Source organism: Anabrus simplex, chromosome 4 (genome assembly GCF_040414725.1).
Source record: "Anabrus simplex isolate iqAnaSimp1 chromosome 4, ASM4041472v1, whole genome shotgun sequence".
NCBI lineage: Eukaryota > Metazoa > Arthropoda > Insecta > Orthoptera > Tettigoniidae > Anabrus > Anabrus simplex.
This window is the reverse complement of record NC_090268.1, coordinates 238,232,202-238,249,482: the sequence shown is the minus strand read 5'-3', so window position 1 is coordinate 238,249,482 and position 17,281 is coordinate 238,232,202. Positions and strand designations below refer to the sequence as shown.

The window sequence follows — 17,281 nt, the reverse complement described above, 5'->3', positions numbered from 1 at the left end:
TTCACTCCCTAGGTATTTGAAACTGTCAACAATTCCACGGTTCTTACCACCAATTTTCACAATGCATTTCCCTTGTTTTTCTCCTCTTGATTTCACCAGGGTCTTCTTTTTCTCTGTGCTGATTTTCATACCATACTTTTCAATTTTCTTGTTCAGTTCATCAACTTGATCTTCATATAATGATCTTTCACTAAAGCTTATTCGACTACTAATGACATTGCAAGTGATAAAAATCATTGTTATCCGTATTGAAGATACTGAATGTAGGATGTTAAAAGGTTTGTTTTTTTCACCTATTCAATACATATAAATTTTATAATTTAGGAATTTATTGTAGATTCCACTTGAGACATGTTTCGCCCTTCATTGAGGGCATCATCAGTCAAAATATCACCTCAAGGTAAAAAAATCAGGTAACTGGTTAGTAGTAGACATGTACAAAATAATACATATTATTAACAACATACAAAAATTAAGTAGGGGAAATAGTTGCACAAAAGTGATGGTTGAACATGTAGGTTTATAGATGAAAGGTCAGCACCAATGCCTAAAAATAACATAGTAGAGTTCTGCAGTGGTGCTCTGGAGAAACAGTTGACGCAATTATATGATAATAAAAAGTTAAAAATATTTACATTATAACAATTAAGGGAGAAAAGGTGTAGTGTTTGGCGTCAATGTTTTTAACCTACAATTGATGTCAAAGGTTGGTAACTATACAGTATTTACATTGTTCTATTGAACAGTTGAGAAAAAGTTTTAAAAAATATTTACATTTAACATTCAGCGTAAATGTTTGTAAATAAAAACTAATGTCAATGGTTGGTAACTATTAGTAATTACATTATCTAATTGAATAGTTGAGAATTTACAATTAAATACATATTTACACAAGAGCAGTTGGTGCGCAAGGATAAAAAAAATTTCTAGTACCAAGTGCGTCCTGATGTTTTAGAGGTTGGAAGAAGGAAATAGCATTGATATTTCAGAAAATGTAGAGCAGTTTATTTTAGTTAAAAAGCACCGGGGGTAGGGAAAATTTCATAGCCGTATGAGGTTTTTTAGGCATCAAACTGAAAGTTTTCCGGTTGCAGCGCCGAGATCGGGATGGAGACTGGTCAGTGTGGCTGGAGATTCATGGGTAATCCGTGCGTTTGAACGGCAACAATGGTGACAGTTAATAGTGGGTAATTGCTAATTAGGAAAAATGTTGCGGGTTGAGACTTCCGCTTATTCTTTTAGTTGACTTCTGTAGCATCGATTGTGATGTGAAGACATCGGTGTGAAATGCCGGTGAGACAAAATGATGTTGTTCCGTGGAATAAAGTAAGGCGGACTACGGGATGAAGTTGTTGTTCTTTACTGGTCTGGTGAGATAGAATAGAGTTGCTTGTGTTGTGGACTGCTGCGGAGAATTAGAATGTATACAGCAACTGCAGAGTCAGAGCGTTAAAGCTGGGGTGAGGCATCTTCTTATTCTGACTGCGAAGAGGAGTCGTAGTGGCACGCCATATTTGTGCCGATGTGCGCTGGGTTCCGGCGAGTTGTTGAAAGTTGTATTGTATGAAGTGGAAGCTATCTGTAATTGAGATGTTAATAGTATTAGTTGGTGTGTAAGAAAGGTTTATGGTAAGTAATGAAGAGTGAATGTTATGTTACGTACCTGTTGTGTCGCTGAGAGGTAATTGTTGATGAGAATTGGTGGACTATGAATGAGGCTCAGTCGGTAATACGCACATACGGTTAGCAATGGCGGCGGGAGGAGTGGAGAGCTTTGGGGGGGGGAGGGGCATGGGCGGAGTCATGCGCAAAGGTGAGCTGTCAGAATGGAGGAAGGTAGAGTGGAGGGGCGAGCTTGTTGTGTATAGGGAGTGCAGGTTGATGTAGTGTTGGTTATAAAAAGAGGGGGGGGGATAAGGAACCGAAAGTTACGCGGATAATATTGATGCCATTTGTTAATGTGGTGAATGTTATTTGCTTGTGCTGGGTGTTGTACTGTTTTTGAAGGTCGAGTGGTTCTTATTTCTCGTGTTGTATCGGTGGGGTCGTGGTGGAGGGGGAGGTGCTTGGGTGGGAGGACGTGTGGGCTTGCTGTCGTTGTGTGTGGGGGAATTGGTCGGAAAGGGGGAGGTGGGGGGTAGGGGGGTAATTGTCGACGTGCTGGGTGAGTTAGTTAATGTGGTATTGAGGATTTTAGACGCGTTGTTGCCTTGAAAATTTATTTTTTGTAGTAAGGTGGGAATTTGTTCATAAAGGGGGTTTTTTAAATCTATTATCTCGTTGAGGTTTTTATCCTTGTTGAAGTGTTGGTCTAGATAGATGTATAGGTTCTCAAACTCAGTCATTAGTTTGCCTTTCTCGACTTTTTTTAGGATTGTTAAGTCTTGTTCTATTGTGGTGAAGTGGTGGCCAGTGTCCCTCATGTGGGTGCTCATTGCGGAAAATTTATTATGTTTTTGGGCATTGTAGTGTTCTAAATAACGGGTTTGGAAGCTTCGGCCAGTTTGTCCGATGTACGAGGAGTTGCATTGTGAACAGGTGAGTCGGACAAACTGGCCGAAGCTTCCAAACCCGTTATTTAGAACACTACAATGCCCAAAAACATAATAAATTTTCCGCAATGAGCACCCACATGAGGGACACTGGCCACCACTTCACCACAATAGAACAAGACTTAACAATCCTAAAAAAAGTCGAGAAAGGCAAACTAATGACTGAGTTTGAGAACCTATACATCTATCTAGACCAACACTTCAACAAGGATAAAAACCTCAACGAGATAATAGATTTAAAAAACCCCCTTTATGAACAAATTCCCACCTTACTACAAAAAATAAATTTTCAAGGCAACAACGCGTCTAAAATCCTCAATACCACATTAACTAACTCACCCAGCACGTCGACAATTACCCCCCTACCCCCCACCTCCCCCTTTCCGACCAATTCCCCCACACACAACGACAGCAAGCCCACACGTCCTCCCACCCAAGCACCTCCCCCTCCACCACGACCCCACCGATACAACACGAGAAATAAGAACCACTCGACCTTCAAAAACAGTACAACACCCAGCACAAGCAAATAACATTCACCACATTAACAAATGGCATCAATAATATCCGCGTAACTTTCGGTTCCTTATCCCCCCCCCCCCTCTTTTTATAACCAACACTACATCAACCTGCACTCCCTATACACAACAAGCTCGCCCCTCCACTCTACCTTCCTCCATTCTGACAGCTCACCTTTGCGCATGACTCCGCCCATGCCCCTCCCCCCCCAAAGCTCTCCACTCCTCCCGCCGCCATTGCTAACCGTATGTGCGTATTACCGACTGAGCCTCATTCATAGTCCACCAATTCTCATCAACAATTACCTCTCAGCGACACAACAGGTACGTAACATAACATTCACTCTTCATTACTTACCATAAACCTTTCTTACACACCAACTAATACTATTAACATCTCAATTACAGATAGCTTCCACTTCATACAATACAACTTTCAACAACTCGCCGGAACCCAGCGCACATCGGCACAAATATGGCGTGCCACTACGACTCCTCTTCGCAGTCAGAATAAGAAGATGCCTCACCCCAGCTTTAACGCTCTGACTCTGCAGTTGCTGTATACATTCTAATTCTCCGCAGCAGTCCACAACACAAGCAACTCTATTCTATCTCACCAGACCAGTAAAGAACAACAACTTCATCCCGTAGTCCGCCTTACTTTATTCCACGGAACAACATCATTTTGTCTCACCGGCATTTCACACCGATGTCTTCACATCACAATCGATGCTACAGAAGTCAACTAAAAGAATAAGCGGAAGTCTCAACCCGCAACATTTTTCCTAATTAGCAATTACCCACTATTAACTGTCACCATTGTTGCCGTTCAAACGCACGGATTACCCATGAATCTCCAGCCACACTGACCAGTCTCCATCCCGATCTCGGCGCTGCAACCGGAAAACTTTCAGTTTGATGCCTAAAAAACCTCATACGGCTATGAAATTTTCCCTACCCCCGGTGCTTTTTAACTAAAATAAACTGCTCTACATTTTCTGAAATATCAATGCTATTTCCTTCTTCCAACCTCTAAAACATCAGGACGCACTTGGTACTAGAAATTTTTTTTATCCTTGCGCACCAACTGCTCTTGTGTAAATATGTATTTAATTGTAAATTCTCAACTATTCAATTAGATAATGTAATTACTAATAGTTACCAACCATTGACATTAGTTTTTATTTACAAACATTTACGCTGAATGTTAAATGTAAATATTTTTTAAAACTTTTTCTCAACTGTTCAATAGAACAATGTAAATACTGTATAGTTACCAACCTTTGACATCAATTGTAGGTTAAAAACATTGACGCCAAACACTACACCTTTTCTCCCTTAATTGTTATAATGTAAATATTTTTAACTTTTTATTATCATATGATTGCGTCAACTGTTTCTCCAGAGCACCACTGCAGAACTCTACTATGTTATTTTTAGGCATTGGTGCTGACCTTTCATCTATAAACCTACATGTTCAACCATCACTTTTGTGCAACTATTTCCCCTACTTAATTTTTGTATGTTGTTAATAATATGTATTATTTTGTACATGTCTACTACTAACCAGTTACCTGATTTTTTTACCTTGAGGTGATATTTTGACTGATGATGCCCTCAATGAAGGGCGAAACATGTCTCAAGTGGAATCTACAATAAATTCCTAAATTATAAAATTTATATGTATTGAATAGGTGAAAAAAACAAACCTTTTAACATCCTACTAATGACATTCCACGCCTTCTCTCCACTGACAACTCGGAACGTACTACTTATTACAAGTTAAAAGCTTCATTGACAATGAGATGCTTTGAAATAAAGGACTTGAGGTTTCCACCTTTTCAATACATATTCTAATCACATCTGCGATTAAATTACATTACTATCAAAAAACATTCGCAGGATATGTTTGAGAGACATCTCCAGCTGCTCATTTCTAACATAGATTAAAATAGACATATATAGGCAATAAAGAGTAGTCAAACATGTAAGATTTCTAAAAATGACACACATACACTGCTCAATAGCTGCAGTAGCTTAAGTACGGCTAGTATCCAGTACTTGGGAGATAGTGGATTCAAACCCCACTGGTTAGCAGCCCTAAAGATGGTTTTCCATGGTTTCCCATGTTCATACCAGGCAAATGCTGGGGCTGTACCTTAATTAAGGCCACAGCCACTTCCTTCCCACTCCGAGGCCTTTCCTGTCCCATCGTCGCCATAAGACCTATCTGTATTAGTACAACATAAAGCCAATTGTAAAAACAAAAAGTGCTTAAAATGATGTTCTAAGATAGTTCTGAAGTCAGATAAAAAGTCTAAATGTGGAACCTTCACTTACAATAATCCTGGTATTTTTCAAGTAACAAATTTATTAAAGAAGCATGGTTTTTAAGCGGCTTTTTCGACCTGTACTACTTATCACCATTTGTTTTTTTATCACAATGTTGTTAATTCTAACAGGGATCGTTATTCTGGCCAGATATACCGTATTTGCTCACATATGACTTGCCACTGCGTATATCTCGCACCCCATTTTTAACATTTGAAATTACAGGGAAAAAATCCCCGCACATAAGTCACATTAATTTCTGACGTCATAAAGACATATGGTACACACACGAAATAAAGTCTGAGTATTCCGTGGATGTGCCTACATTAAATATTGGAACTGTACCAATTGCTGTTATGGTACTTTGTACATGGCAGTACAAGAAGAAGGTGCATTTCTTTCTACCTGCAGAATGGTTGAGGCTAGCTATTATAACAAAAATACCTAACTCACAAACCATCGCCCCAAGGCCGCATCCCAACTCAGTCAGTCACACTCAGTCATCGCGTATTTGTCAATATGCATATTCCTACCTGTCCGGTAGAGCTGATCACATGAACTGGGAGTGTTTCCCTGTCCAGGCAGTCAAGTGATCATGGTATTAGGTATCGTCCATCTGTTGTATTGTCAACAAGTACCAGTATTCTGTCTTCACATTTCGATGTTGTTTCTCAGTTAAGTTTTCTTGTGTTAGGTCGATCTTTAAATTATGGAGAAACGTGGGAGTTATACGGCCGGATTTAAACTCAAAGTGATAAAATATGCTGAAGAACATAGTAACAGAGTTGCCGGTCGAGAATTCAGTGTGACTGAGTTTAATATTCACTACCGGCATAAACAGAAACCTGCACCAGAAAACACCAACCGAACATGTAAGGCATTCAGAGGGCCGTAAACTGGTAAGTTTCCTGAGCTGGAAGATGAGTTGCTTCATTATGTTACAGAGTTGCAAAATGATAGCTTGAGTATTTTGCACAAGATGCTACATTTCAAAGCGTGCAAACTAGCAATTAAAGGAGGAATCAGCTGTTCGGATCTGAAAATGAGCCGGGTTGGATCAGTACATTCATAACATGAAAGGGATTGTGTCTGCGAAGGTGAACATCTCTCTGCCAGAGAATGCCAAGCAATTTCAATGACAAAATCATAGATTTTCATTGCCATGTGCTAGCAATGTGGATGAGAAACAATTACCACTTATTTCAAACTGGCAATGCGGATCAAACCCCGATAAACTTCGACATGCCATGCAACACCACCATCAACAATTGCTTGTACGTACAAGTGGGTGTGAAAAACAGCGTTGCACTGTCACGCTAGCAATAACTGCAGACGGAAGAAAATTGCCACTGTACGTTATTTTCAAAAGAAAAACAGTGCCTAAAGCTAAGTTAACCAAAGGCATTCATGTACGGGTTCAAGAGAAAGGTTGGATGGATACAGCTCTTGTCCAGGACTGGGTCCGTACGGTGTGGGGAGCACGGCCAGGGGCACAGCTTTGACGTCCAGCACTGAAGATGGCTCAAACGAGCCGAAACATGTCTGAACTTGTTTACTCCGTCTAATGACGGAATATATGATGTATTGAATAGGAGGATACTTTCATTTTTCGCCATTGTAAAATGCTAGTGTGGGACAGTTTCCGCAGACACTTGGAAGACACAAAGAAACGTCTTCAGGAAATGAAAACTGACCTCGTAATTCCTGGTGGACTCCCACGTTGTCTACAGCCCTTAGATCTTTCCGTCAACAAGCCCTTCAAGGACAACAAACGTAAAATGTATGCTGAATGGATGGCAGGAGGGAAGCACGAACTGATGCCAGCAGGCAAAATAAAGAGGCCGTCAGCTGAACTCGTGTGTGATTGGGTTATGTGGACATGGGTTATGGTGTCAACAGGCGTTATTGTGAAGGGTTTCTTGAATATGGGCATAGCAAATGCGTTGAATGAAAGTCAGGATGATGCAGTATAGGATGGTGACCAGAATGATGTATGCGAGAATAGCTCAGAGACTGAAGGCAGTGACAATGAATAGGGTAAGTACGCCAGTTGTCTTGTTTCAATAGCCTAATGCAAATTTTAAGGTTTTTTTTTTTTTCTTTTCAGGAATACGATTTTTTGCACACAAATCCCCGCATATATCATGCACCGAAAATGTTCACACTTTTTTTTTTGTCAAAAAGTGTGAGTTATATGCGAGCAAATACGGTATATAGGCTTGCCTGCATCCAGTGTAAAACTTCTTACATTGGACAGACAGGTCATAGTTTTATAACCCAATACCTGGAACATGTTAATGCTAGAAAACATCTTAAGGTTTCCTCCATAAGTATTTATATGAGCGAAGCCGGTCACTGAAAAAAAAAAAAAAAGAAATGGCGTATGATTTTTTGTGCCGGGAGTGTCCGAGGACAAGTTCAGCTCGCCAAATGCAGGTCTTTCGATTTGACGCCCATAGGCGACCTTTGCGTTGCGATGAGATGAAATGATGGTGAAGACATCACATACACCCAGCCCCCGTGCCAGCAAAATTAACCAATTATGGTTAAAATTCCCGACCCTGCCGGGAATAGAACTCGGGACCCATGATCCAAAGGCCAGCACGCTAACCATTTAGTCATGGAGCCGGACGCTGGCCACTCATTTACCTCAATCAATCAAGATTTGAGAGGAGCCTCCATGGCTCAGGTGGCAGCGCGCCGGCCTCTCACCGCTGGGTTCCGTGGTTCAAATCCCGGTCACTCCATGCGAGATTTGTGCTGGACGAAGTGGAGGTGAAACAGGTTTTTCTTCAGGTACTCCAGTTTTCCCTGTCATCTTTCATTCCAGCAACACTCTCCAATATCATTTCATTTAATCTATCAGTCATTAATCATTGCCCCAGAGGAGTGCGACAGACCTCGGTAGCCGGCACAATTCCCGTCCTCGCCGCTAGAAGGGGGCTTCATTCATTCCATTCCTGACTCAGTCAAATGATTGGAAACAGGCTGTGGATTTTCATTTTTGAATCAAGATTTGACCATTTTGCAAACGGTCGACAAGGGGTACCTCATGAATGTCTTAGAAAGCATATTCATATTTTTGGATCAATTTCATAATAATTTTAATTGAAATGACATTTTAGAAAATAGAAGTTTGTTATATGATCAAATACCCACCTTCTTTCCTTTATTGTTATTAATATACCATTTGCTTTATGTCGCAATGACACAGATAGGTCTCAATTATAATTTTTTTTGAGAGTTGCTTTACGTCGCACTGACACAGATAGGTCTTATGGAGACGATGGGAGAGGAAAGGGCTAGTATTGGGAAGGAAGCGGCTGTGGCCTTAATTAAGGTACAGCCCGAGCATTTACCTGGTGTGAAAATGGGAAACCACAGAAAACCATCTTCAGGGCTGCCGACAGTGGGGTTTGAACCTACTATCTCCTGAATACTGGATACTGACCGCACTTAAGCGACTGCAGCTATCGAGCTCGGTCAATCAATTATAAATAGGAAAGGAATTCCATGGTATCAATACTTGTTTATTATAATTATTATACTACAGTACCGGTTTCGACCCCCAGTTTTGGTTCATTCTCAGCTGAACAATACATTCACATATAGTACATCAAGCAATGATTGGTATTACTTTGTCTGGGGAATGTCATATGTTAACAAATGTTTAAATACGTCCAAGTGGGGCGTGTCAAGTCGGGAACTGACATGTGTGCCACTGTGTGTGACATGGCATACTTTAAACTTAAAATAGGTTTGTACAACACTATCTTAACTTAAAGCTAACTTATAAGTTAACAACATTAGTCACAAATAAGTTAGCTTTAAGTTAAGATAGTATTGTACAAACCTATTTTAAGTTTAAAGTATGTTATTATGGACATATACTTGCAGTGTCACACACAGTGGCACACATGTCAGTTCCCAATTTGACATGCCCCACTTGGACGTATTTAAACATTTGTTATCATATAGCATTCCCCAGACAAAGTAATTTCAATCATTGCTTGATGTACTATATGTGAATATATTGTTCAGCCGAGGACGACCCAAAACTGGGGGGTCGAAACCGGTACTGTAGTATAATAATTATAATAAACAAGTACTGATAAGGTGGAATTCCTTTCCTAATTATAATTGTGTAATTTGTCAATATGGATATGAAGATTATAGATTACGACAGATAGGTCTTATCAACAAATTAATCTTGCAATAGAGATAGGTCTTATGGCGATGTTGGGATAGAAAAGACCTCTGCACTCTGACATGTTTATATTCATGTCTGTGCAATTAGTGGAATGTAAATCCTGTTGTGTGATGTTTGAGAGCTGGGAGAGATCGACTGATTAACTCCAATAGATACTGGGTGGTGAGCACCTTCAAATACCACCGGACTGAGCCAGGATCGAACCTGCCAAGTTCGGGTCAGAAGGCCACCGCCTGCACCATCCGAGCCACTCAGCCTGGCTATCTATCTAGAGGAACAGACAAATGGGAGTGAAAGTTGTGATTCATAGAGGACTCCGAGCAGAGTGGCGCAGTGGAAGCATGCTGGGTCCATAACTCAGATGTCCATGGATCAAAAACACACACTGCTACCAATGATATGTCCTAGGGTGATAAATTAAATAAATAAGATGAAGACACTAGTTAATAATCGTAGCATAAGGCTATTATAAACACATATTACCAAAGGGAGGATGAATACCTCACTGTAAACATAGACGCATGTCTACAGCTTTGACTAAGAGGAGTCCATGGACATACAGAGAGAAGTTTTTTTTACAAAATATATTTATTTGACTAGTATCAAAGGCATCAATAATATCAAGAGTGTTCGACACCAAAGTAACGTGGATTAAAATGACTAGAATAATTATGCAGCATATTAAAATCTCCACTAAAATTTTACAATGTAACTTTCACAGCCCACCTCTTTCTTTTCTCCTTGGTTTTTCTCCAGTAATCAGGACCAATCTTTGTTCTTCGCCCTTTACCTCCCACAACAGGAGTAATATTCTCTGTGATCCTAATACATTGTATTTAGCACTCAAAACTATATGAAATACTAACATACAGTTCAAGAACAACTGACAAAAGCCACAGGTAAATCATGTGTTGAAATTATCCTTTTCTATTGGTTGATTGTATAAGGCGAGTTTCGGAACGACAAACACTATGAATAAGACGAGTTATGGAACAATAGTCTAACTTTGGTGACTGATTGCTATGGGAAAAGGCAAGTTTTGATGCCTACTTTCATGATATAATTCTCACAACCCTAACAAAGAAAGCAATGCTATCTGCAACTTTTTTTTCTTCCTTTTAACTGGATAAGACAAATTTTGGAATATACTGCCTCACTTATTAACAACTGGTTCAACAAAAATCTTGCCAATAAAGATACATGGTCATCACAAGGTTTACTGCACATAAAACAATACCTATGATGGCAAAGAATCTTGGGGTGTGAAAGAGGAAAATTGACTTGTCAGAATTTTACTTATATGACCTGTAAGTTCTACACTACTTAAATTGGGAAGCAAACTGCATCCAACAATATTTTCTTTACATATTCTGTAGTAAAACTAGCAAAAAGTATAACTATCTTAGGACCGAACTATTTTAGGAGTAAGTTGGCCATGTGGTTAGGGGTGCGCAGCTGTGAGCTTGCAATTGATTTCCATTTTTAGACCAGGCAAATGGGTCTGTACCTTAATTAAGACCACGGCCGTTTCCTTTCCACTCCTATACCACCGTCACCATCACACCTGTGTCTGTGAGACGTAAAGCAACTTGTAAAAAAAAAAAAAAAAACACCTATTTTAGGGCTATGCAATATGTGTACATATTAGAGAAAACTAATCAAATTATTTGAAAAAATGCTAACACATTGTGAACAAATTCTCCAATTCAAGCAGCCTATTGAGAACTTTGACATTTGAATACTAACCATGAATTAGAAGAAAATGACAGCTTTCAATAATATTGCTATTGCTCTAGGACAAATATAACATGATCTAAAGCAACCAAAACTTGAAATAATATATTATTCATACACTTCTGGCAAACCACACTTTTAGGTAGGCCTACAATCCATATCAACTATCCAATAATTTTTCGTATTAACTTATTCTAAAGATTTTTCCTTACATTTAAAACTTTCTTTCTTAGAGGTTCAATAAGATTGTGATCATACAGCTTCTTCAGCAATTGGAAAGTATTCCCTCCTCCAATAAATACTGCTTCTGCTCCATGTACAGCTTTTGCTGGATCCGGAAATGTATGAATGCTAACTATTTTGAAACCTGCATAAACACAAGATTATATAAATTTTAAAAAAGAACTCAACATAAAAATAAAGACTCGCAAAACCTCCAAAAGCATATATATTTTATATGATTCAACTGCTTCCCATAGAATCATGCAAAAAACAAAATAAAATTATACAAGCAAGATATTTCTCTATTACTACTGTTTAATCTTGGATCAAATGCAAGTTTTGCAAATATGTACAATTGCAGATTTGATGATGAACACTGATAGCTGAGACTTCATTTTTTCTGTAGTGTATAAGGTTACACATTGTTCATCATATACAGAACATCAACAGGAGAATATTGTAAGTTAACAGGAAAAAGTTATAAGTCAACTTACCCATTTTCTCAAAAGGATGTTGGACTTTCCTAGTGTATGCATCATGATCACGAAGAGCATAAGGTATGAACAAAACCTCAGAAACTTCATGCCTGAAATTCGTAAAACTTAGAAATGTAACGGAAATGTTGATACAATAGGAATTAAAACAAGGATTTTTTATTAATGGTACTTTCAAATGAAAGCAAGGCTTTTAATAATGTATTGACATAACACAGGAAAACAATCAGCACAAGATCAACAGCTAATCCATTCTAATCATTCTTTTTATTTCTCTTGGCTATTACATTTGCTGATGTTGCCCACTTCATATTTTGTGTAACAGGGACAATGTATGTGTGTGTGTGCACATGCGTGCATGTGTGGGTGGGTTCGCGCACAACCCCAGACACTCCACCAGCCTGCCACCCTATCATATGGACTATTATATGGGTATACAAGTGTTTTCCCCTAGAACAGAGAGACCTTAGCGTCATGCACATAAGTGAGGAAAATACTGGGTTAAAAACCCAATCTTTATCATTTTAGGAGTGATTTTGCATGGTTTCCACCACTTCAAATCTATATATATAAGAGTTCTGTCTGTACATTGCTCAGAATTTGAAAAGAATGGTATTTCTGTATCAGTCATGTCCACAGTAACAAGGAAATGCACTTTTTACTTTTCTGTAATTTCTGTCTGTCTGTATGTATGTATTGTGCCCAATAGGGGTATGATCCAAGGACCTCTGGTTAAGACTGGTCATCTAAATTGCAGACGCAATGCTATTTTGGAGGAAAGAAATTTTGAAATTAATAAATATCAACATCACTGAGACAGATGAAATAAGTCTTTAAAATGTATTCTATAAATTTCATCATTTGCGATCTATTGCACAACCTTTTCCTTTGTCCAGTGGTGAGCCCGCAGAAAAGAGAAGCCTGTGAAGTCATGGGTGGGGCTGCAGCGGTGCTTCACCACGACGCAACTTGGGAGAAGTTATCCCCACCTCACATTCAAGAAAGCGAGGAGAGGCAAACTTTTTCGAAGCGAAATATGGGAGCCATCTTTAATTGAGCCTGGCCAACTTGATTGTCTACACTGTGAAAATTAATAAAAACTAAATTCTGGTGTCACTTTTTGATCTAGAAGAGATAGTTATAATTGGGGCATTTATTTAGAGTGTGTAATGTCCTTTTTGCTGATAACTTACGGATGGAGAAAGAATACTTCATTTTATCAGCATGGAAAAGTACCAGGGGCCATCTGGTTTTAGTGTCAAGACTCCTCATTGATGCTAAGATTTACCCCAGAGTAGAGGGGGTATGAGGAAAAACTTCAATTAATTACAAGATCCTACGAAAAATAATCGCACGGTGTGTCTCATTCACATCTGATGGATACTGGTCACCTAATGGTCGCACTATTTGACCTCTAGTGGGCCGTGGATAGGCCATCTGCATATTTTAAGTGGGGGGAACCTATGTTTAGACGAGCTCTTAGTAATTCTTTGTTTAGTGATTTGAAACCTAAAATTCAAATGCAGGAGAGTAATTCGTGTGAATGATATATAGTGTTGACAAATGTGACATTAATAATTAAATATTTAAACTGTGTTGAATCGCGAACACTTAGTTCGACTTGTAAACATTATTTATTATTATTTAATATTATTATTATTACTATTACTACACCAAGATTGTGACGGGTAGTAATAAATGCACAGTGGCTGAGAGGTACAGGGTAACTCGATATTGAATCGCGGATTACATGGTACTAATCAAAGATTGTGGCCGGACGCCCGCGTGGAACGCAATCGAACGTATTGTGGAAATAAACTGGTGACGTGTTCTGTGCCTACGAAACTGCAAGTGACATCATCGATTGAGGATCATGGACTTCCGTCTTGGTGGTGAAATGCAGTTATCAGTAATCGCTTTGGTACTGATGGATCAGTACTAAAACCCGATATGGACCACCCGAGCTGACCGAGATGTCATCAGAGGATAGAGGATTAGTACTTTCTAATTAAATGGCATGGCTAGAGGGGATGGGAATTATTTGTCATAAACTGTAGCTATAATGTTAGGGATGTAAACATTATTTGAATGTAGAAGTGCCAAAGATGAGCACGAAGTTTCCTTTTTTTTTGATAACAGGTCTGAGTGATTTTAATTGTAAATATGGGAAATTTGATTGTGAGAAATTTGTATGCGGGAGAATATTCAGTTATTTATATGATTTGGGAAACCCATAGTTAGTTAATGCGTCATAAGACCATTACTTTAGTAGATATAGGTTGTAGTTAATCCAGTATTGGTAATTGCATGAAAAGTAAGCACTGTAAGTTAAGCTACGTGAGAAGTTCCAGAATTCCGAGAGATGCTCACAGGACTGATGCCCCAACTCCTCCCTTGAAATATTTAGCTAGGGATTGTTTCAATTTAAGTTGGGTCGTTTTGATCAGTTTAATTATAATTTAATTATGAGTTTGATTACTGTGTGACAATTTAATTGTGGTTTAATTATGAGTTGATTACCGTGTGACAATTTAATTATGGTTTAATATGAGTTAATTACCATGTGACTATTTAATTATGAGTGAATTATGAGTTAACTGTGATTTAATTATTAGTTGATTACTGTGTGACAATTTAATTCTGGTTTAATTATTAGTTAATTACCGTGTGACTATTTAATTATGAGTAAATTATGTGTTAATTGTGATTTAATTATGAGTTGATTACTGTGTGACAATTTAATTACGTTTTAATTATGAGGAAGTTACCATGTGATGATCTGATATGATTTAATTACCAGGTATGATCTAATTTCGATCTGACTACTAGGTGTATGGCATCATTATTGCGTCCATGTGTAAGGAAAATCACGTAGGGAAGTCCGTGGACAACTAAAACCAATAATAATAATAATAATAATAATGATAATTATACGAATATTAGTATTATAAACCGGTTTTGTGATGTGAGAAAGGTGTGACATTTGAAGTCATGGGTTCGGCCTTGTGCAGATTACATGCTGAATTGAGGTTCTTTTTATTTGAAGTCAAGGCGGTATGAAGTTTGAACTCACGGTGTGAGATGTTATAACCATACACAAGAGGGTTATGAGTGAGGAATTGACCTCAGTATTATCGAGCGTGTACCATGGTACAATGTATCTTTAAAGGGATTGTCCGTTATGTCTGTGAAAGGCAAGGCTAATGACCGCCTGTAGCAGGGGGAATGATGCTCGACCTTGAGCCAGATGTATTTTTTGTGTGTGTTCACCTCAAGGAAAAGGAACTTTGGGCTGAGAGGCAAGACCTGACTGAATATGGCTAGTGGTTGGAATTATTCAATATGGCAGAATAATGTATTTGCTAATAAGCAACACGTAATTGGTACTAATATTTTGTTATATTATTATTATTTATTTGAGTATAAATTAGCTAGGGTTTTCAGCACAACCTGCGTCATTGGGGTCATCAGATCAGTCCTGGGCGTGAGCACTGGTATTCCACAGAGGTGGGATGAAGGATGTGTGTCTCACGTGATTCTTGTTCATAATGTGTGATTATTTTTTATGCTCTGTGTAATACGTAGTGATTGTAATTAGCGTCGGCGGTGGATTCATCCCATCGGCATGGCGAATTGTGTATTCAAGTGAGGTTTTGGTTCAAACCAGGGTGTTTGATCCATGTCTGCATAATTTATCTTCTGGTATTCCGCTGGGAAATAATTTGTGTATTTTAGATTAGGCATCACTCAGACTTGTTGCATGAGTGTAGATTTTATTTGCCCAATAATAAGGGATAGCTTCAGTGTTTATGATAAACGTTTCCGTTCATGTTAGGTCATGGCATCTCGCATCGCGATAGGTAGTACTCGGACCTATCACACAAGACCAAAAGTCAATAAATAATCCACAAAGAAATGTAGAATCAATTATGTACTTCATTTGTGTATATATGTTTCATTTCCATAATCAGCAGGATTCAATAAACCGATTGAATTATTTTAAACTCTAATGGAATGCGTTCTCATTATAGTTATGTATGCCCCGTTTTCTCCTACCCTGCGTGCCGCCAAGTAAATTTAAGATATGTGCCCATTCGTTTACCCATTAATGCCCTGCAGATTTTCTCGCTGGAGCCTTTTAGGGAAAGGACGGGTACAGTATGTAGATATGTACACGCATCACGAGAAAACGGCTGAGGAGAATGTAACAAAAATTTTTTTTTGCTTTATGTCGCACAGACACAGACAGGTCTTATAGGGACGATGGGACAGGAACGGCCTAGGAATGGGAAAGAAATGGCCATGGCCTTAATTAAGGTACAGCTCCAAAACCACAGAAAACCATCTTCAGGGCTGCCAACAGTGGGATTCGAACCCACTATTTCCCGGATGCGAGCTCACAGCTGCGCGCCCCTAACCGCATGGCACACTCGCCCGGTGAGAATTTAATGAAAATAGGTGTGTAAAGTCGGGGGATGAGCCACTACAATCTAGGCTATAAATCATTTTATTCACGCTGAGTGAAATGGTAGTTTAGGGGAAGGCCTAAAATTTAATTCTCAAACATTTATATTATTAGTGGTCCTATCAATAAATACTACATAACTAGAAGATGAAAATGAAAACCTACAACCTGTTTTCCAGTCATTGACCGGGTCAGGGATATAATGAATGAAGCAGATATAGGCTGTTAATACGATGGGGTCGCCACTTCCAAAGTGATTTATTAATGACTGAAAGATGCTATGAAATGAGAATGGAGAGTGTTGCTGGAATGAAAGATAACAGGGAAAACCGGAGTACCCAGAGAAAAACCTGTCCCGCCTCCGCTTTGTCCAGCACATATCTCACATGGAGTGACTGGGATTTGAACCACGGTATCCAGCGGTGAGAGGCCGACGCGCTGCCGTCTGAGCCACGGAGTTAAACTAGAAGATATACATAGAATTATTTTTACCGTACCAGCTAGGATAACAGAGATATTCATGAATTTGTATTTTTGTTGCTTAGTCCATATCAACACCAAGCCACGATAAAATGGGTTGACAGAATTTAATGAAAATTGGTATATACTGTACAGTTGGAGAATAAGAAACTACAGTCAAAGCTATAAACAATTTTATTCACCCTGGATAAAATTGTAGTTTAGGGGAAGGCACCTAAAATTTTGATACCTATGTTATTGGTCCTATCGAAAAGTACTATATGACAAAAATTATA

General features: G+C 38.8%; 1 protein-coding gene across 3 annotated transcripts in view; it reads right to left on the bottom strand.

The window, feature by feature from the left end:
• The window catches only part of LOC136871834 (alpha-aspartyl dipeptidase), a 57,637-nt gene that overhangs the window by 17,161 nt on the left and 23,195 nt on the right, over positions 1-17,281 (bottom strand). For all 3 annotated transcript variants that reach the window (XM_067145459.2, XM_067145458.2, XM_067145460.2), the window contains exons 2-3: positions 12,062-12,153; positions 11,558-11,712 (exon numbers count right to left, since the gene is read on the bottom strand). In XM_067145459.2, the coding sequence (XP_067001560.1) occupies positions 11,558-11,712; positions 12,062-12,153 (247 nt within the window). The remainder of the gene's footprint in view (positions 1-11,557; positions 11,713-12,061; positions 12,154-17,281) is intronic.